This window comes from Puntigrus tetrazona, chromosome 19 (genome assembly GCF_018831695.1).
Source record: "Puntigrus tetrazona isolate hp1 chromosome 19, ASM1883169v1, whole genome shotgun sequence".
In the NCBI taxonomy this organism is placed as follows: domain Eukaryota; kingdom Metazoa; phylum Chordata; class Actinopteri; order Cypriniformes; family Cyprinidae; genus Puntigrus; species Puntigrus tetrazona.
The window spans coordinates 13,431,109-13,452,189 of record NC_056717.1 but is presented as its reverse complement, the minus strand read 5'-3'; the positions used below and the strand labels follow the sequence as shown (position 1 = coordinate 13,452,189).

General features: G+C 37.4%; 3 protein-coding genes across 4 annotated transcripts; 1 reads left to right on the top strand and 2 right to left on the bottom strand.

Annotated features, from left to right (window-relative positions):
- The first annotated feature begins 1,281 nt into the window (after positions 1-1,281).
- fam83hb (family with sequence similarity 83 member Hb) lies at positions 1,282-11,636 on the top strand. The gene is made up of 6 exons (XM_043217807.1): positions 1,282-1,782; positions 4,961-5,423; positions 5,771-5,935; positions 6,014-6,138; positions 6,235-9,025; positions 9,506-11,636. Exons 2-6 carry the CDS (start codon positions 4,974-4,976, stop codon positions 9,524-9,526), a joined length of 3,552 nt encoding a protein of 1,183 aa, XP_043073742.1. The 5' UTR covers positions 1,282-1,782; positions 4,961-4,973; the 3' UTR covers positions 9,527-11,636.
- si:ch211-199g17.9 (uncharacterized protein LOC108180085 homolog) lies at positions 10,868-12,904 on the bottom strand. 2 transcript variants are annotated; one of them, XM_043217808.1, is made up of 8 exons: positions 12,758-12,904; positions 12,584-12,658; positions 12,455-12,502; positions 12,306-12,360; positions 11,963-12,052; positions 11,667-11,730; positions 11,454-11,520; positions 10,868-11,003 (listed from the first exon to the last, which is right to left on the bottom strand). In XM_043217808.1, the coding sequence occupies exons 1-8, from the start codon at positions 12,861-12,863 to the stop codon at positions 10,906-10,908; spliced, it is 603 nt and encodes a 200-aa protein (XP_043073743.1). In that variant the 5' UTR covers positions 12,864-12,904; the 3' UTR covers positions 10,868-10,905. The 2 variants fall into 2 exon arrangements, with proteins under 2 accessions (XP_043073743.1, XP_043073744.1); XM_043217809.1 differs by lacking the exon at positions 11,963-12,052.
- An 802-nt stretch (positions 12,905-13,706) lies between these two features.
- On the bottom strand, positions 13,707-20,121 carry si:ch211-199g17.2. The gene is made up of 14 exons (XM_043216991.1): positions 20,102-20,121; positions 19,939-20,006; positions 19,780-19,851; positions 19,557-19,690; positions 18,843-18,956; positions 18,710-18,767; positions 18,151-18,231; positions 17,220-18,038; positions 16,987-17,145; positions 16,737-16,879; positions 16,486-16,599; positions 16,338-16,395; positions 16,147-16,230; positions 13,707-14,984 (listed from the first exon to the last, which is right to left on the bottom strand). The coding sequence occupies exons 2-14, from the start codon at positions 19,958-19,960 to the stop codon at positions 14,404-14,406; spliced, it is 2,439 nt and encodes an 812-aa protein (XP_043072926.1). The 5' UTR covers positions 19,961-20,006; positions 20,102-20,121; the 3' UTR covers positions 13,707-14,403.
- Positions 20,122-21,081: the final 960 nt, after the last annotated feature.

Here is a 21,081-nt window from a genome sequence, read left to right as displayed (position 1 = left end):
TCCCATTGAATGCCAAATAATGAACTCCGTCAAAGCCCAGAAAAGTAAGACGTCGTCAAAATATTACATCTACCATCAGTGGTTCAATCTCAGTGTAGTAAAGCTATAAAAAATAATAAAAATAGTTATAAAAAGAATAACTTTACAACCAACCGCGTATGCTCTTCGGTGTCAGCTGCAACACAAGGATACATTTTCTGCACGCATTTACACTTTAATTTGAATGAAAACAGCGTATCCATGTGGCACAGATGACAAAGAAGAAAGTACAGTTTGTGTCCAGCAAAATGGCACCACGGTCACACGGAGAGACACACAGGAGATGAATTGTGGAATAAGGTCATTATTTTTATTTTTTTTGGATACAAACAGTATTCTCTTTGCTTCGTAACATTGGAGTTGAATCACTGATGGAAGACGGACTATTTTGATGATGTCTTTCTTTCAGGGCCTTGACAGTGGTGTTTACTTGGCAGTCAATGAGACAGTCACAAGCCTCCTGGTTTTCATCCAGAAAATCTTAAATCGAGTTTCGAGAACGAACCTTTTACAATTTTAGAACAACATGCAAGCGATTAAAGGCAAAATCTTCACTTTGGAGAGGAGTAGCACTTTAAGACCTACAGTGTATGCAAGTCTCCAGTATAAGTAAAACTAATAAAATAAAATGCTAATGACTTCTCATCCTGAAATAAACAAAACCCCAAAACAAAACAAACAAAAAAAATTCTATTCTATCTCTGGGAATGCTGAAAACTTTGATAAAATGTGGGAACCAGCGTTTACTTTTCTTTTGAACTACAAAGACCAATGATGTTTTCATTTTTTTCAATTTATGTGATTATTGTAATTTATTTTTGGTAGGATATGCTGGTCTTGTACACCGCCATTCTCCTTTTTTTGTCTTGTTTTTGTGTTTCATTTTACATATTGTGTTTGTTATGAAGGGTTTGTCTGTCTGTTATTGTTTGTTTCTCTTATCTGCAAAAACCATAATATAATATATATAGGGTGGGCAATGACTTTGTTGTTTGAATTTGTTGTTAGGAAAACCCTTGGATAAAACCAACACAATAGTAAAGTTGTTTACGCACGTGCACAACAAACTTGATGTGACCTTCAGAGACACGTTACTCTAAATCATGAACTATTAATGAATAATTGATCTTCTATACCATCTGTACCACCAGACATACAAAAAAACTGAGCGGTGTGATCATGACCTGGGCGCGCCTTTGTCCTATGAGTAACAATCCACCATCTGTCTGTCTGCTGTGGAAAGAGGAAGAGCAGGGTGAGCTGGGATATGAAGTGCGCTCGTGGAACTCTACCGAGAACATTTGTTCGTGTTTTGCCGGTTATGCAAATAGACCAACTGCAACAAAGCCTGCCGTAAAAGCCCTATTCGGCTTTATTCGTATTGTGTTCGGCTTAATAGTTGTCGGTTTTGCGGCAGCCGTCTCCTGTAGGTGAGCGGTGACGCCGGCGATGATTGGGAGGAGTTTCACAACTGAATTTCAAAGGGTAGAGTTGTTCGTCGCGAACCGACTGCCGTGTTATCTTAACGGGGCTGAGACGTTCGGCGGGCAGGACTCGGCCGAGCGCGAACAGGTTTCGCCAGGGCTGCTTTTCGCCTTCGAGCTGAATAGCTTTGGGTGGGGTTTTCACCGACACCAGGAATGTACCGCGGACGCTTTCGCTGAACGGGGGTGAAAATAGCCGACTTTTTCGGAACGGAAAAAAAGTTTCTACCGGTGACTGCAAGTAACTCCAAACGTAAAGGTAAGAACAACCCGGTAGTCTCAGCTTTCAAAAAGACGAGTCACGCAGCGTGAAGCGTTGACAGCGCAGAAGAAACTGAGCTGAAAGCTGTTTTTATCCTTAAACGTTGTTTGCACTTTAATCTGATAGAGATCGGGCACCGAGTACACCCTAAACACTATATCACCCCTTTTGAGAAACTTTTGAAGTAAACATGAAAGCAGTTGAGAATTATGTAACTTGTCTGAACAATAGTTTTGAAGATGGAGTGAAGCTTTGACAGCTGTTTGAGTTTTTTTTTCATAAACTTGCTTAAATCTATGAATTACACGTATTTTATTAGAGTTTAAGTCTACTGTTGATCTTTGAAATGTGATGGTTCAATGTCTTGGGTGCAGAGAATTGTTCCTTTGTTATCAAGTAGGACTTTGGTTAGGGATTGGTTCAGGATGTCCTCTCCTCACAGTGCCTCCATGGTCTTAAAACATTGCACAACTCTAAATATTAAATGATCTATCTGCGTAAATCTATGTACTTGCACTGATTCTTTTTGTGGGTGAGGCCCAGGTGAAGCACACCATGAACGGACATGTGCGTTCTGACATATTTCATAATTTCCTACATATTGTTGAGCTCGAGTCGTTGATAAGACAGTTTAATTTTGCACTTGTTGAAACACGAAGCTCTTGGAAATTACTAAGAGGGTGTTGTTAGTAATTGATCAGTTGCATAAATGGGAGTTTGGTTAAATCTGGGATGGTTTTTAGTGTAGGCGCGAAATAAAAATAAGCGTAACAATAGCATTGGATATGAATTGCTAAAAATGCGATGTTGCAGAGTTATACAGCGTGTCAGGATGAAGGCAGCACCGATACTATGTCTGATACCAATAAACCTGCAGTTATTGTCATTTTATGGCCAATAACTGAAAAAAAGTAATATAAATTCTACTCAATTTTGTCTGATACTATCAGTCATTTTAAAAGCTAAAATTAAAATTTAATTCAGGCATAACAACATTATTATATCCACTCTGACAAATGGATAGACTAAAATTTGCAAAGATTACATTTAACAGCATTCTTGCATTTTCAAAATATTAATATTAGTGATGATAGTAGGCGATGGCAATGTTAATCTTAATGTAAAAATTGAGAAAATGTTAAATATATAGGCCAACAAAGTCGTCCAGTACCAATAAATTGTCAGCAAATAACCAACATGACATAAAACATTAAGTCATTAAGACTTTTATGTAAATTCACTCTTTCTTAATTATCCTGTATTCTGCTTGTGAATATCACATAAAAATGATTGCAGCTGTAAATGTAATAGAAATTTACACTGGGCCAAATATTCATCAAAGACTTAAAGGTTCATTTTAAACTATATCTGGCTATGCAAATCTTTTTTGCTGAAAACCATTAAGACATAAAAAAAAGTAAGCTACCATAACACTGACTACCTGCTTTATGTCAGTCTCACTGCCTATTGTTAAGGTTATCTCAGGAATGTAAAGCATTTTCTGCATAGGTAATTTCTTGTAATGTTCTTGTTCTTCAATTTAAAAAGAATGTTATGTACATAATTGATGTCTGTGGAGACGTGTATGAAAACACATCTATTTTAAAAGTAAAATTAATTTGTATAACTATTGGCCCTTGCAGTGTAGACCCGCAGGTATAAAGTTTCTCTGCTCTGGCTTACTGTAATTTTATATGTCTCTTGTTTTTTCACATTTTTTCCATCCATTTGCAATATCAATACAAATAAGCTTGAATTAAAATTATTGGTCATTCATTGTAGTAATAGTTTTTAATAAAGAATAAATGCTTAAACAGAATTGAGTCTTAATAAATGGATGCATTAACGGAGAAGCAGTGCATTGTCTGGTAATCTTGGTTGAATCCACTCCAACATGATATACTGGTCTGGGTGTCAACTCTCATAGAAACATGCTGACAGTGCAGGTTTCAAATTAGATGAGAAAACTGATAATAATCTAGCCTAGGCTTGAGTCAGTGCAAATATATATATATATATATATATATATATATATATATATATATATATATATATATATATATATATATATGCACAAACGTACACATTTCTGTAATGTTAAAGTTTAAGAATCTCTTGTGCATGTAGGAGTTTTCATTATGTAATAGACATGTTATGAATCAGCCACAGCAAGTAATTTATGGCCTGCTCAAAGTCTGATTTTATCGTGCATATTTAACTCAGTGAATCTCTTTCTCAAGTGCATCAACAAAACACTCCCTTCTTCTACTCAGTCACATGTTTCTTGAGTTTTTCCCTTTCGGTTGATGTCTTTTCGCTTCCCCTCTTGCCCACAATGAGTCATTCGCCAACAAGCTGACACTGTTTCCATGGTGATGTCTAAAATACAAACAAATGTACACAAGAGCCCACAGCCTAGTGAGCCTACAAAAACCTTCATACTGGGGCCTAACCTTGCTTAGAGGTCATTGTCTGGAAGATCACAGAATAGCTAGGAATTTCATATGTACACAGTGAGTCCAGCAGCTAGTTTTTCAGCAGGTCGCTCTATACTAGCATGCAGTAGTTCGTTTTTTGGGGGGCCATAATGATATTTCATATTACACTTGTTGAATGACTGGTGATTTAACATCTGTGTTATGCAACATATGCAAATTGGGATGCAGAATTTGTCCTTCCTTGTACTTCTTTTGTACTGTAAAAGATAAAAGTAGTCCATTTAACTTTGTCAATAGTTATTTTAAATTTGTTATTGTATCCTGGTATTAAAAGGCTGTTTTTTCTTCTTCTTGCATAAAATAGCTTGCTCTACAACATGCTTATACTGAAATTTAAACACTTTCTGGAACAATTATTATTGGTAAAAAATAATGGGGAAAACGTGATAGCTAAATTTGGTAACACTTCAGTTTAGGGACCAATATTGGCTGTTTACTAGTAGTTATAAAGCACATATTTTGTATGACAATATTATACACCCCCCCCAATGTCTAAACTTAAGAACTACTAAAAGGCAGCAAATTGGTAGATTATTGAGAGAAAAGTCATAGTTAAAGTTTTATTGTTCCTTAAGTCATTGGCAGACTTTTAAATAAAGTGTTACCCTAAATTGTATGTTACATATGCTGTTTAGATGATTTAATATGCTCATTTATTGAAATATTTTGTTTTTCAGAGTTTTCTCCACCATGGCCCGTCGCTCACAAAGTTCTTCACTGGGCGACAACCCCCTTGATCCCAACTACTTGCGTCCACATTACCGAGAAGAGTATCGCATGGCTATTGATGCCCTGGTGGAGGAGGATGTTGAAGGCTATTACAATTTTTTACAAAGTGCTAATGTAGTTGACTTTTTATCAAGATCAGAGATTGAACATATTAAAAGCACTGTGCAATCACCACAGAGTGCTGGAAATGTACCAGAACTGCCATATCGAGAAACAGATGAGGATGGGTCTTCTGACACCTACTGGCCACTGCATTCTGATTTGGATGCACCAGGACTGGACCTTGGCTGGCCTCTGCAGCAACATAGTTTTGTGGGGCCCACAGAGGTCACAATGTTGGTAAACCCTGCTGACCCTGAGCGGCCCAGCATTAAAGATCAGGCGCGACGACTTATCAAAAATGCTCATCAGGTAAGTGTTTTCAAATCTGTAAATTATATCGGGCTGGAATCAAGAATATGAAAGGTAAAAATATTTTACTTAAGATATGATTTTTAATGTACACTTAAATTAAGACTATGAACAGCCAAATACTACTCATTTTATGTCAGTATAATTACCATCAGTTAGTCCTTTAAAAAAATCTCTCTCTTAGAAACTTGATTTGTATTAGAAGCAGTATTATTGTATATTAAAACAAGTGCAACAAAGCAAGTGTATAATTAAAGTACATAATGACTAGTAATGAGTAGTTTTAATTGTAACAGTGATGCACAACTTTTTTTCTTATTGTTTAATTTCATGTTTATTTCTCACAGGTGATCGCAGTTGTAATGGATATATTCACAGATATTGATATATTCTCTGACCTTTTGGATGCTGCAGCACGTCACGTGCCTGTCTATATTCTGCTGGATGAACAAAATGCTTATCATTTTGTTAACATGGTGGCAAGCTGTAAAGTTAATCTGGATATGATCCATGTAAGTTCAATTTACCTCAAACAAATAAGTTTAAATTTTAAGGAAATGTAGGCTTAATCGTGATTTCACTGGTTACAGATGATGCGGGTACGGACAGTGGCAGGCATTACTTATTTCTGCCGCACAGGAAAATCATTTAAAGGTCAAGTGATGGACCGTTTTCTTCTGACAGACTGCAGAGCAGTGATCAGTGGAAACTATAGGTGAATTCAGTGGCAGATAAGAATTCAACTTTAATGCATGCTTACTTGTATATGGCACGGATGACACTGAAAATATTTTTCTCTCTCTTTCTCCAGCTTTATGTGGTCTTTTGAGAAGATTCACCGCTGCATCGCCCATTTGTTCCTTGGAGAACTAGTTGCCGCATTTGATGAGGAGTTTCGTATCTTGTTTGCTCAATCTCAGCCTCTTGTTGTTGAAAATGCCCTTGTACCCATGCCACAAGACAATACAAGTAGTTACCTTGGCAATCAGTTTGGCTTAAAAAGGACTCAGTCACTAAGGAATCCCAGAGGATATCTTCGCCAGCCTGAACTTACTGGGTACCCATTTGGGGATCGTCTTGAATCCATACTACCTTTTCGGAGGGATGACCCATTCCGCCATACACTTGAACCGAGTGCAGGTCCTATGCAAGTCACAAAATATGCAACACAGCAGTTCAGGATGCAGCAGTCATTCTTGGATCCAGGACGCTCAATGTTAGCCTCCAGGCAGCTGGAAATGAACGCTTTTAAGAGGCATAGCTATGCCGAGGGCACCCGTGAGACCTACGCTTCCTCTCGGCAGTATATGAAACAGCGTGTCATGAACAACTTGGAGGAGATGGAATCGCATTACCAGCGAGAACAACATTACTATCATAATGAGGGCATGGGACCGGATTCTGAGCACGGGCACTATGACCGTCTTAACTATGGCATGTACCAGACAGATCAACACTCTGATTCTGCATATCCTCCTGAACTTGAAGCACCAGGAAATCTAAATGTTTTATCTTCTGATGACCTCAAAAGTGATTCAGAAAAACAATACAACTCAGGAGGGGGGCGCTATGGTCCTCAAACTCACAAGAGACCTGCTGTAGGTCATGCATATGCCTGTCATAGTTCGCCGACTCAGCCACATCCTCCTGACCACAAGCAGTTGTTCTCCACTGGGGAGCAGGTACGGCAGTCCCAGGACCCCAGTGTAAAGCAGGGATTGAGGAGCTGGAGAATCAACTCTTATCTCAGCACTTGTGAAGATGCAGGAGAGGAGGGTCTGCATCAGCCAATGGGTCCAGATGCCTTTGATGAACCACATCAACAACCTGACAGCAGACTTTATGGCTCAGAGGGACCAGGCCTTCATTTAAGAGAGCGTCCAAACATCCCAACCAAGCCAAACCTTGATTTGCGGCCACGCTATGGTAAACCCATCATACAAGACAGGAATCAAGTAAAAGACATTACCTCTGACCTGGGTCCCACAAGTACTGACACATTAAAACCAGCCATTTCAGCTTCATCACTAGCATCTTCAACAGACAATGAGAAGGAGCCAGAACCGAGGGACCCAAAGGAAATCAGCATTACCAAGCATGAGTCATTCCGATCTCGAATTAATCCAATGCTGCAAAGGAGCTCAAGACTAAGGTCTTCTTTAATCTTCAGCTCTTCAAAGCTGGAGCAACACAGTTCCTCGCAGGCTAAGTCTGGAGGGGAGTTACAAGAGGAGAAAGATGAGAGTGAACCGGTTCGATACTCATCTATTGTGGCAGAGATTCTGGAAAAGAGGAGGTCACTGTCAAGAGAGCCATTTGACTGGAATAAGCATAAAAAAGCAGAAGAAAAAGAGGTTAAAAATGCATCAACAGGAGATCTGCCTACGATCACAGATGCCAAAGAGGAGCCTATCAAAGAAAAGGAGAAACCTGAGAAACCTGACAACCCTGAACCTAAGGACAATAAAGTTAAACAGCCAACAGAGCCTGCAAGATCTCAGCAAACCACTTCTTCCCTAAACATGAATGATCCAGCAAGCAGACTTCAGTACTTCAAAGATTTGCAAGAGAAGAGAAAGAGCTCAAAATTAGAGTTAGATTTGGGTAATAAAAGTCGAGAAACAGACAAGAAAAAGCCAGACCTCACTGATACAGCAACCAACGTTCCAAATGTGCTCATTACTTCAGGAGAGTCCTCTGTAAAGACACAAGAACCAACGATTACATTAACAGATCCTGTACCACAGCGCTTGGTGATTGCAACAAAACCATCTGAAGTCTGTGTGGACAGACCACTCACAAACAGCAAAACTCTGACGGATAGCACAGTGGATGTAGCAAAGAAAGAGCCAGCTAAGGAACCAACAAAGTCACTTCGCCCTTTCCCATCACCCAAGTTCTTAAAACCATTCAAAGCCTCTCAATCTTCTCATCGTCGTATCTCATGCGGTGAAGAGATTCTTACAGACGCAACAGATGCTGAAAAGAGTGAGCTTAAAAAGTCTCGCAGCCTCAGCTCATCTGGCATCACCCGTGCAGAGTCCAAAGAAAGCCTGAGCTCCCTAAACCTGGGGAACTCTGATGGAAAAGATACAAAGGCCCTTGATTTCCTCAAGAAACAAACACAGAGATTAAAGGGTTTCCTTGGGCCAAAGGGAGAAAAGAAGCACTCAGGCATTTCCAACTCTCAAGAGGACAAGTCAATGAAAACAGTCCCTGAAATGCAAGAGGAGCTCTCAGAGAAAGAGAAACCATCTGAATCCATATCATCTTCAACCACAGTAGAGAACAACAAACCCAATGTTAAACCGACTCCATCACGCTATCAGTCCTCTACCTCAAATGTGATATTTAGCAGCAACCTCAGGGATGATACCAAGGTTATCCTAGAGCAAATCTCAGCAAATAGCCAGAAAAATAGACAGCAAACTGAAGAGTCTGGGAAAATTGAGGGGGGCAAAGAAGAAGATTCCAATTCATCCTTCCAATTTCAAAACCGGAACAGGTTCAGCCGAACTCCAGTTAACCCACAGGAGAGGGACAATCTGCTGAAGAGAATAGAGAGCATGCGCAAAGAAAAGAAAGTCTACAGTCGTTTTGAGGTACTTTATCGTAACCGAGAAGAGTGTTGTTGGGACCAGGGAAATGTAGAGAAGGCAGAGCAAAGTCTCATTAGAGCAATCATATGAGATCCTTGTACATTATTTGAACGTATATTTTATTTATGCTTATATCATTTATGAAGTATGTCGTTGCATAGCAAAGCACATATTGTGGCATTTAATGTCTAGGTATATTTATTGGAAAAATTTTATTTTTCCTTTTACATGTTTATTTATTATTTTACTACATTATTTTGTGGTATGCATAGAATCTACTTTTTTTTTTCAAAAGTAATTAAATGTTGTTAAATGCCATGGCATTTAAATATGAAATGTTTGCAGCCTCCAATTTATTTGTTTTTATTCATGATAGAAATAAATGAAATAGACTATCACAAAATCTCCTGTACTATTTGTGGGCTAATGGATGAGAGATTATTAAGATGTTTCACTCACATATCTGTCACTCTGCTTCAACAGATGGGGAATAACCTGGGATAAAACATGGATGAAGGGGCCAATGTTCCTCACAGAGAACTGTAAAAGAGAACCTGAAACCGTTCTAAAACACAAAAAACAAAACAAAAATCCCCAATACTCCTGTGAACAGACACAGATAAGCAAGTAAGTCGCTTCAGATAAAAGTGTCTGCTAAATGACTAGTAATCTACAGTACATGGTCCATGGATCTCATATAAAAACACCACAAAAATAGCACAACCTCAAATATGAGGAGTCTTGCTGCAGCAGGAGGAATATTCCTTGCTCTGTGCCAATCTGAGCCCACAGATGATTCACTTTGCCCTTATAAGGCATCAGGGCATACCTCCTAACAGTAATCACACACCCTCCCTACAGAACATAGAAAGGCCAAAAGGAGGTTTCGAATAGGCTTTTCTCAGCTTTTTCCTTTTTCTGCTGGACCTTATAAGTTCTATAAAATGTATATGTACAAGTGTGCAAAATTTCCAACCTCCAAAGGAAATTAACGTGTCTGGGCAGAAGCTGAGATATGCTATTCTGAAGGCACCAAAACACACCCTCTTTAAAAGCACACCACACAAATGCCCCAGGACACGTCATGCTGAAATTATGCTTTGGTGCTGAATGTGCCAATGGATCACAGGCATAAAGGAAACAAGAGATGGTTGGTAGACAACGCTTCTTTTGAAGGCAAAGAACAGAGAAACTGTGGAACCTGAAACTGTCAAGAGATGACTGGAAAGTATGTAAGCGATGTATTAAAATGAAAGGAGGCCTATTCATTCATCAACAGTGTGCTATCAAGAAAGTGGACTGAAAGCCGAGAAAGTGATGTGAGGGGTGGAGTTAAATTAATTGTATTTCTCCGGCAATCAGACCTTGCAGTACACCTGTACATTTCTGCATGAACTGTTGTCAGGAGAAACTGTAAAATATTAGGTCGATAAAGATATTCTCAGGACTGGGCTTTAGCCTGTATTTTGTCAATGCAAAATTTTAATTAAGAATGGTATTATTGAACACCAAAGACTTCCCAGAGTGCTCTCTGGATGTGTAATAGGACTGATTTATGGAAACTGGAAGCTGATCTCATGAGGAATATCTGATCTAGAAGTATGATGGAACTGAATTTTGATAAAGAGTGTCATCAGCACAATTTTTTTTTGTTCATACATGAAAATCCTGGGGAATTTAGACTTGTTTACAAACTTTTTTTATTGTGTCTTATACATTCTAAATAAATGGCTTAAGAAACTTAAGAAAATTGATTGATTTTGGTTTCTAACACTAGTTAAATTAGAGGAACAGAATGTATATATATGCTGCTTCTTTGTAAATTTCATATTTGTTGGAAGGTATAAGATACTCAGCTTAAGTTTGCAAGATCAATTTGGTATTCATGGTGCCTTTTCACAAGTCTCCATGTGCACCTCTGCATTCTGGGTATGACTCAACCCATCCAGAAGCTTGGTCAACTGTTCCAACTTCTGTTGTTCTGTAGGGACGGACACAAACACAGAAAAGAATCAGATTACTCTAAGGATGATGTTGGTCTCTTGTTTAAAGGCTGTCAGTCCAGTGTTAAGAGTTCAGATCTAGATTCGCAGACAACTGGGTATGAGGTTACATTCCTGTACAATGCCATCATTGCACATACTCTGGCTTTAGGATGTTTTTACAAATGGCTAAATTCAGAATATCATTCTACTTTTAATATGTCTGCCACAACTTTTTTCAGCAGAGTTGTCTGCTAATATGCTATTCTGAATTCAATGGCTGCCTTGTCGACTGGCCAAATGAGTCATTTTGAAAAAATGACTGGACTAAATTGACTTCTACGTCTCAATGAAACCAAAATGGATCAAATGTCCCACTAAGCACGCAACTACACGCTGGCTGTAAAATAAAAACTAAGCAACGGAACAAAATTAGTAATAAAACATACCAGCCTTTAACAGCTGCTCAGTGGTGTACTCTGCGGATTGTATTTCTGCTGGAAGTCTTTGTGGAGTCTGGAAAAAGAAGGGAAAAAAAACTGAACATAAAAGCCATTATCAAATGCTATTGTCCTTTGAATAAAGCACTTTCCATTTTACAATTACAAATAAAGAAAGCTCAGTTGCTTGTAGTTGAATGTACATTAACATAGGCCACTTACAAAGATGTTGGACAGGTTTTTATGCTGCTCCATTAATTGCTGAAGCTGATTCTCAAACTTCATCCTAAGATTCATTAAGATAGTTTAAAGTCGGAATTTCAAAAGTATTTTTATAATAATAAAATACACTCCTACTTTATATTTTTTTATTTACTCCTGATACCATCGGTAATGGCTTGTGCTGCTCATGGGTTTTGTATTTCAGTTTGAATGTTAGACAGATCTCGTGTCCATTTCTGATATGTAAACAGATATGTAAACATTTTCCTTCACTGTTAAAAAACAGTAAGTCATACCGAATCTTTCTATGCTTTAGTTTGGTCTCCTGGATGTGAAAGCAGTACTGCTTTACTGCTTCCTCTTTCTGATGGTTCTGCTCAAGCTGCCTAAAGAGTTATAAATTAGATCGTAAATCAAATGTAATGGTGTCTTCTAGTACATCTTACAAACTTTCCTGTTAACATTAATTTAAAAAAACAAACAAACCCCAAAATGCTACTTTTAATATGATTTGTGTAAGGTATTGAGTAAATACACAACCTTTACAAGACTCACTGACCTAAGACCCAAGCTCAGTGTTGGTAAGTCTGAAGTGTTTAAATACCAATAAGTGTTTTACAGATACCCAAGCATGCTTACATTTGTGCCTCTAGCTGGAGGTCCTCATATTTAAGCTGCAGAGACCTGCTTAACTCTTTATGAAAAGAATATTTGTGTTAACACTGTAAATATAACAAAGCTTATGTAATTCATGGGTTCCTAGTTTGATAGTAGTTAGACTAGAGCACCTTCCTTTTGATTCAGCATTGCCTCCAACTGTAGGGCTTCAGCAGTTACTACAACCAAAAAAGAAAATGCAATGATCTTTAAGGTTTTTTCTTATTGACTGTTTCAAAGTAATATGAGTATATACATACCTGCATCTTCCTCCTTGTTCCTAGAACGTCTAAGAAGGATCATTTCCTTTACTTCATCTTCAAAGTGCATTTTGGCTGAAATCCAAATATGGGTGTTAATTTTTGCATTATAAAATGTATTTATTTACACCCCGATTGACTGATTTACAATCTAAAGAGGCTAAGTTAACTGACCTCGTTGAAGCTTCCTGAGTTTGAGTAGCAGCTCCGCTGGTTTCGGTTCTGAACGACTGCCTATGGTTTTTTTTTTTTTAAGAAATACAAAGGCATTCAATCCCATTGAGTGGACAGAGAGAAAAATATATAGTTTATGGGTTAGGCCCTCACCATGTAATGGAGCAAAATGCGAGATGTAACAAACTCGTTTTTTTTTTTTTTTTTTTTTTTTTAATTTAACGTTACTTCTATTCATTAAAATGAGATGTGACGTTAACTCATTAATGGGTCATACCTGTGCTTTCTGGAGTCTTTAAAATATCTTCAATGTTGAATGACGACTCTGTATAAATACTATTTTTAGCAAGCTGGAGTACTTGAAAATCAAACTCGATATGCTTAAATGACTAGCCAACAAGAAACAAATAAGCAAACAAAACAATTACCCACCAAGTATCACACTCATTACTACGCCAGTAGATAAACAGAAATATATATATATTATTAATAAATAATATCTAAATGTATGAGAGTAAATATACTGAGGGGAATGTGTTTCGAGGTTGTTTCGAGGTTAGCAACTGCTGAGGTCAGTTTGTTGTTCACGCGCACCTGTATCTTTAAACATACATTGCCCTAAAAACCCGTTTGATTTTAAATACCTTTGTAATACAAATTATTACGCGATTAACGTTTTGATTCACTTCAAAATATAATATTTAATCTAGTCACGTTCTCCTCCGTTTGGTATTTGGGCATTTGGCGCTATCTCCTGGTTAAACATGGTACTGTTTCAAAATAACTGGAATTAAATATATAATATATAATAAATATAAATGTATATAAATATGTACTTTTCTTTCTTTATAATACCGATTTTGCTAAAAACAAGTTGGACCACTGCAGCCTAATATAGCAAACAAGTACTTTTCCTACAAATGTCTAGAATATTATCACACAATTTAGGTAGGTTTGTGAATTTTTTATTGAATAAACGTGAGTGTACTGTTACAATACTAACAATACAAACTTATACATGAAGCAAAAGAAACAACATAAGCAAAACAACATAAAAGGTAATGCATGTTTGCTTGTTAAGGGCAAAAGCATTGTTGGATTAAACAGAACTGAAGACTCAACACTGCTGAATGTAAATGAACTACTACAAATAGATCACATTTTTAAGAATATTAATTGCTGATAGAATTGACAATTCTTAAATATTGACATAATATGACTCTTGTAGTTTCAAACCAGATAGGCAATCTTTTTGGACTCTTTTTAACTCATTCGAACATACATTTGAACCAAGGTCATAATACATTTGTATAATTTAAACAACAGTTTAGCTAATGAATGTCTATAAACATTTTTATTTAAATCCAAATCCAATAATGTCTTTTTCAGTGAAGTTAAATGATTAAAACACTGATGGTGAAAAAAAATAAAATAAAAAATAAAATAAAAAAAATCAACCAATAAATTCTGAACAGAAAAAAAAATCAGTGTATTATTCTGCATTACTAAAGAAATATGCAGGAAATATAAGTATTTTGAGCTTACTAAATATTAATGAATAATTCTGTAATGGAATTCTGTTGCTAAATCATTTCTCAAAAAGGTGCTCAACCTATTTTTTGTTGGTGCTTCGAGACTAATGCTCATCAGTACTGCATGTAACTTGCACACTCTGAATAATCATTTCCATCTCGGTTTTGCCTCATTAGAATCCACTGGTTGTTAATACAGGACCAGTCCTGCAGTGGGCAATCAGCATAAGTGAACGTGACCACCTCATCCACTGGACCACAGTCTCTAGGTCTGAGAGAAGGCTCAAAACACTGAACAACTTGAGGCTGATCAAACTGAACAGAGTATGCATGATGAGCAGAATTCGTGAACTCTTCCTCAGAGCCGTCAAAGCACTTTTGAACTTCAGAATGTGTGTTAGTAGCTAAAGGTGGTGCATCATTGTCTATGCTTGTGGTTGCAGGGCTATGGTCTTCAATCTCAGGCGCCACTGTGCCAGTGTCTCTTAGAGATGTTCTCTCAATGATAACAGGTCCCTCCTGCAGTGACAGGCTTACCTTAAACACAGGCTCCTTAACCCTTTTTGTACATAATACTTTCTTAGGATGACCTTTCTTCATTTTTTTGGACATCTGATGGGTTGGAGCTCCACCACGCCGTGCATCAGAAGGGGGCAGCATAGAACCTGATGGACGTTTGAGAGTCTGACTGGGACCTTGAGAAACAAAAGAAATCTGCCTCTAACATCCTTAGCACAAAATAGTGTAAATCTCACAAATGCTTGTTAGATTTACGCTTAAAATCAAGAAATAAGAATTTACCAATAACACAAAATAATTTTCAGACATAATTCAAGATATATTTTCAGAAATACATGAATATACTTTCTTTAAAAACAGAAACACATTTATAAAATCTTTGAAAGTGAATTTAAAAATTCTAAATTTAGAAAATAATTTTGAAAAAGCATAAACTCTACGCACATATAAAAGGCCGTTTGTGTCTGAAGTAAATTTATTGAATGTGCTTATAATCCACCTATCTGCCCTAAATAGTATTGAAAATGATTACTATCACATAGAATTTAAGATGGATAGGATGCATACAGTCAAAATCTGCCTATAATAATTTTTTTATTATTATTTTTGCTTTGTTACTTGAGGAGTAATATTACATAAAATAATAAAAACATTTAGAAATAATGTAAGTGATGGAGTTGTGTATTAGTGTCCACCGGTACCAGGCTTTACATCATGTCCGCCCGGTAGACACAGAATGTTGGAATTGTGTATTGACTTATATGCACCTGTGGCCCTTCAGTTCGGTTCACTCTTTGTTCTAGGTCATAACATGACCTCCATATAATATCTTAGACTGGTATGGGCGCCAGAAGAATCTGAAGGAGTGAAGATTCTGACGCACAAAAGATATGTAGTTGATGATAATTTATGTGAGGAACATGTTTGAAGTCCTTGTTTCTTCATTTCCTTTTACTTATCTCACCCTGTCCTTTCCTGTATAAATAAAGCAACTTGTGATCTGAGCTTCGGAGGCAAAAGAGGGAAACCTGCTTTTCCTCCGCTTGCAACCGACAGCGCAATCCTTGCAAGCTAAAATCCAAAGAACTTGTCTTGTTTTATTAAGTTTGAGTTGATTCTTCCTGGTAAAGAGTCGTTTGAGTGAAATAGTCTCAACAGTAAGACACTGAATATCCAGTTGTTATTAATTTTTACTTATCTTGTTTAGGGGAAAGTGTAAGTTTTCTATTTTATTTTTCTATTTTAAAGAGTCTATATGTTAAAATGTAGTCATTATTGCCAATATGCAAATAGCTTGTATGAAACTTCAAGAAAGACTGTAGACTCTCTCTCTCTCACCTATGGTGTTGTTAGTTCCTTCTTTGAAAGACAACAAACTTGATTTCCACCCCGCATTGGCTCCACAGTTCAACACCCTCATGCCTTTTTGATAAAGAAATTATGCTTATAATAAATAATATAGAGACAGGTTTTGCTGTCACTGATGAAGTATAACAATCATGTATTTTGCTTTCATCTGCGGTACTTACACCAACGATAATCCTTTTCCAGTACCTCACTCATGAGACATGCAGACAACCTCATCACCTTAAGAACAACATGACGTTACCATACAGCTCTTCACAATCACGTCTAATTCCCATGAAATTATGAAAATAAGATGAACATATGCAGTGCCTTTATGTGTCCTCTTCCCTCCTCCTTCTCCAGTTTGATAGCAATATCCTTGAGCATGTCATTTGTGTTGCAGCGTTTACGCTTTTTTGGCAAGAGTTGCGGATGGAGAGCTTTCTGGCAACACAAAGCCATTCACGTGATGAAATGGCAACGTAACGTTTGCATAATCCGTACAGCATATATTTGTGAAATCTGTGTTCTGTATAGATAAGGAGAGTTCACTAATTCAGTCATCCTGAAGAAACACTTACTAAGTAGTTTCGCTGGTGATCACAGCCAGTCAGATGGCCAAATATTTTTTTCTTCTTCAGCTTCAAAGAGCACAGCTGACACAGGTAACAGCACGGAGGTGGATTCCCATCCACGCTCTGGCACTTAACAACAGCTTGTAGACCTGTGACAAACATGCTCACACACAGTTTGACGCAGTGAATTTAAATCAATCATCATCTTTTGTATGCGATTATTTAGCTGGATAACACCACATGCACATGTACTCACCGATAAGAGGTCTTGGACCACAGTAGTTTTCAAGAAAATCTTCTACTGATTGAAACTGATCTGAAGGACTTTGAGTCTGAGTAAGAGGAGACTGGGCAATTGGACTTTGTGAAAACACAAAGGTGTTTTCTTCTACTAAGGTATCTGATTGAGGCTCCTCTGTGAACACAAATGAGAATCACACAAAGAACAACAACATACATATATATATATATATAAAAAAAATACACTACCATGTGCTTCCCAGCCGCTGTTGATTTGTTCTTTTAAATTAGACTCATTGTGGAACAGAATTAAATCATGTGTTGTAGCCGATTGTAGCGTTTCTTTTAGCATTTGGGTTCTGATCTGCTTGATGACGATATCCACATCTCTGACAGGCTGTGGACGATCAGATGAGCTTTCATTCATGAAAAATCCATGCCTGTTTGTTACATCCTGAGTTAACTCTGGTGCCACGTGGCTCACTGAAAGAGATGATGTTTGCAGCTCATACGGAATAGTTTGGGCCAGGTGCAGAGGATGTGATTCATAGCCGACTCCAAATGACTGGACAGAACTGCTCCCATAATCCTCTGCGGCACGCACAGTGTCATTCTCACAAAGAGTTCTGATGGGGATACACTGTCTTGGTGGTCTTACTACAGAGATTGTCCTTGCTTCAGAAAAACACTGGCTTTCAGACGGCATTATACATCTTTGAAGGATTCTGACTGGTATTGGTTGATGCTGATTTATGGGTTGGCTGAGGACCGGAGCTGGGGAGCTTTCTAGAAAAGGCATTCTAAATGAAATATGAGAATCCACTACACTCGGAGGTGTAGAGACATTCTGGCATGCGAATAACGGTTTGATAGGACCTGCGGTTTTATAAAGACACGGATTTGGCATCGGAGTGGTTGAGACTTGTTGGGGTTCAATCATATTTAAACACTTTGACCTCGGTGTCGTAGATACACAGCGTGTTGGGACCAAACATCCTGAATTTGGATGTTGTGCAGTCTCGTTCACATGGTCAGGAACTTGCTGTCCTTGAGTACTGGTTTCTTTAACTTCACCCAACATAGATACATCAGAATAGATGAAACGTAAATCAGCATCTAATTACTGCAGTATGATGGTAAAACAGATGAGGTCGTATTAAACATAGCGCAGTATCCATACCTTCAGAGGGCCTTTTATGAACAAGCAAATCAGGCGCATTAGGGTTTCGCTGATCCTTAATCTTCTTCATCTGAGCAAAAGCTAAGGCAATTGAGCAAAGAGGATGTGATGAGGGTTAATAAAAGATACACGAGTCAAAAATCAAGTCTAAGTGCTACTAAACAGCCGTCTTTCCGTAAACTTTTATTTTAATCTAATATTTAGCACCGACCTTTTTAAGCGACTTAAATTTTTTTGAAAATGACCAAATCTCATCTTAACTAAAGTGTAAAGCTAAACTTGATTAAATTAAATCTTGGATCAATCACTACTGTTTGTATTCTCATTAATCACTGGATGGAAGCATCTGTTAAATGAATAATTAACATTAACTGCCCTGTAAGTAGGCTTCAAACAACATATTTGAAAATAAGCACAAATAAATATTTCCGCGGTTTATGTTCTTTACTTAAAGAGCTTTGCATGGAAAATACACTTATACTCGAAAGGGAACTTAAGTTTTCATTAATTGTTGAATAAAGGAAAGGTGGAGCAATAAGATGAGACATAAAAGACAGACCATCAGGGACAGGCAATGACGTCATCTCCTTGTAGATGACTTCGTCCACACTCAGAACCTTATCAGAAAAAAATAAATGTTAGTAGGGAGATTTTAGGTTAATAAATAATTCTTTTTATACTTTTTTTTTTACCTGTATATCACCTGTTCCTTCCTTTTTTTCAACCTTTTTTGAGATATCCATTAGAGGGCGAGCTAAAAGAGTCAGGTCTGTATCTGAGGTCCACCCATGTACATGATGAGATTTCTGTTATTAAAAGTAAAAAAAAAAAAAATCGTTTTTTTTTCAACATATAGGAAAACCGCTGTAAGTAGAATCACAACACAATAAAAGCAGTTGATAAAATGTGCATTTAATCACAACAAGAGAAGAAGAAATGCCTGCGGTTTCAAAGCTACAAGATATAATAAAAGATGGATACCTATATGTTCTACCCACAACAATGAAAAAAATTAAAAGCAACTATAAAAATAAAAAACTGAATTGTTTAAAGAGGTTACAGCTTCCACATGTACCATGAAAGGGTTAATGCAAGTAGAAGATAATTTTGCCTATATTGAAGTTTGTACATCCTATAATTTCTATAAAGTGTAAATGAATGCATTAAATCTAAACAAAAATGTGCACATAAGAAAATTCAACTCAAAACATAATTGTAAGCATACAAAAACAAAAAAACGCAATAAAAGCACTGTAAGATTGGCACAATAAGACAATGTTTCCCAAAATGTATAGACATAAAATATAGAAGAACACACAACAACCTGTCATGTTGGATAAAATATATATATATATATATATATATATATATATATATATATATATATATATAAGCCAACAACTTACAATGTAGTTGTATCTGTGAATGCTGCCCATGATGTGGTTCCTGATATCAGCCTTGGTTATTCTCAAGATGCAGACATCACAAAAGTACAATGCTGTCCGATTATATGCCAACACCTCTGTGATGGAGTTCAGACCTGAAACAAGTTCACACACAAAATGGAGATTCTGGATGTTTCTTTAACCCCAGGAACTTAATCATTTTAGACAGCGGTCCCTCTCTTACCAATGATGGGCTGTGCTCTGTTCTGATTGTGGAGATATGAACGTATGGAATTGTACAGGTGACTGTGGCACCCTGGAACGCGATACAGTAACATTTTTACCAAGAGGACAACTGCGGCAGAAAGTAATTACAGGAGTGTGTCAGAAACTTTGAACAAACCTGGGCTGCTGGCAGCAAACATAACTGGGCTGTTGAGAAAACAACACAACAAAAATCCCGAGAAACAACTAGAGGGCAAAAGAGAGAAAGAAAAATCAGAGCAGTGTCTAGATAGGTTAAACCTCCAAGCTATCCACAGGTATATTCTGAAAAGCACACTTACACTATCCGCAGTGTACTTGTACACTGACTGAAATACGACAGTGTTATCTTACCAATAAGGTCGTCTGGCGATGTCTGAACGAAATCCTAAACAACGCGTATCGTTTAACTACGCTTACTGTGTAGTACACCGTATGATGCAGGCACTAACTAGTTTACTCACCCAACGAAAGGAATAACGTGTTTACTTACAACTTTTGCGAGCCCAGTGAGTGCAACCGTCAGAAACAATTGCAATCCATCGTTATCTGTTTTTACTCTCCGGCAAAGTTATTAAAGTTTGAGTGACAGAAAAAAACCTAACATGATACGAAACCGCCGACATGTCATCGTTACGAGAAAAAAAAACATCAAGTGTAACCGAGTTTAGTTGTGACTCCTAAAGAGTGCCCGCTACCATGAAGCACGTGCGACTAGCTTGCCTGTTAACTTACTTCAGACAGCAACTCCGAGCTTAACAAACTAAACGGTTAAGGAGTGTGTTTTTTTCCCAAGAGGTTAAAGTGATAATTTGCTCGCCTACCTGCACTTTATTCTTTAGTGAGGTGTAAACGCTTGCCGCGCGGTTTGGAGGTGTGTGGAGTCGTGAATATTCATGAGCGCGTCAACTAAACCTAGTGCATTATGCATAAACTGAAATGTTCGTAAATTTCGTTTCCTGAAATGAATCGCAGGACTGGGGAAACTGAACTTTTGTACTTCCAAGAGCTAAAAATAGGAGGGTGTTTAAAAACGTTTAATATGAACGAATTAGAATTCTCTATTTTAAAAAAAAAACTGAACAGGAACGCTCTGTCTGTTGACTGAAGTAACGTTTCTAGTTGTTTTTTACTCTTCTATACATTTCCCATTAAAAAGCACGTTTTTGCTTGATTAATATGTTTTGCTGTGTGATATCCTGCCTTCAAGGCAGAGGAGGCGATGAACTATTAAAAAGTATTGTGTTGTCTCTCTGAAGGCCAACTTGACTTTTTCAGCCTG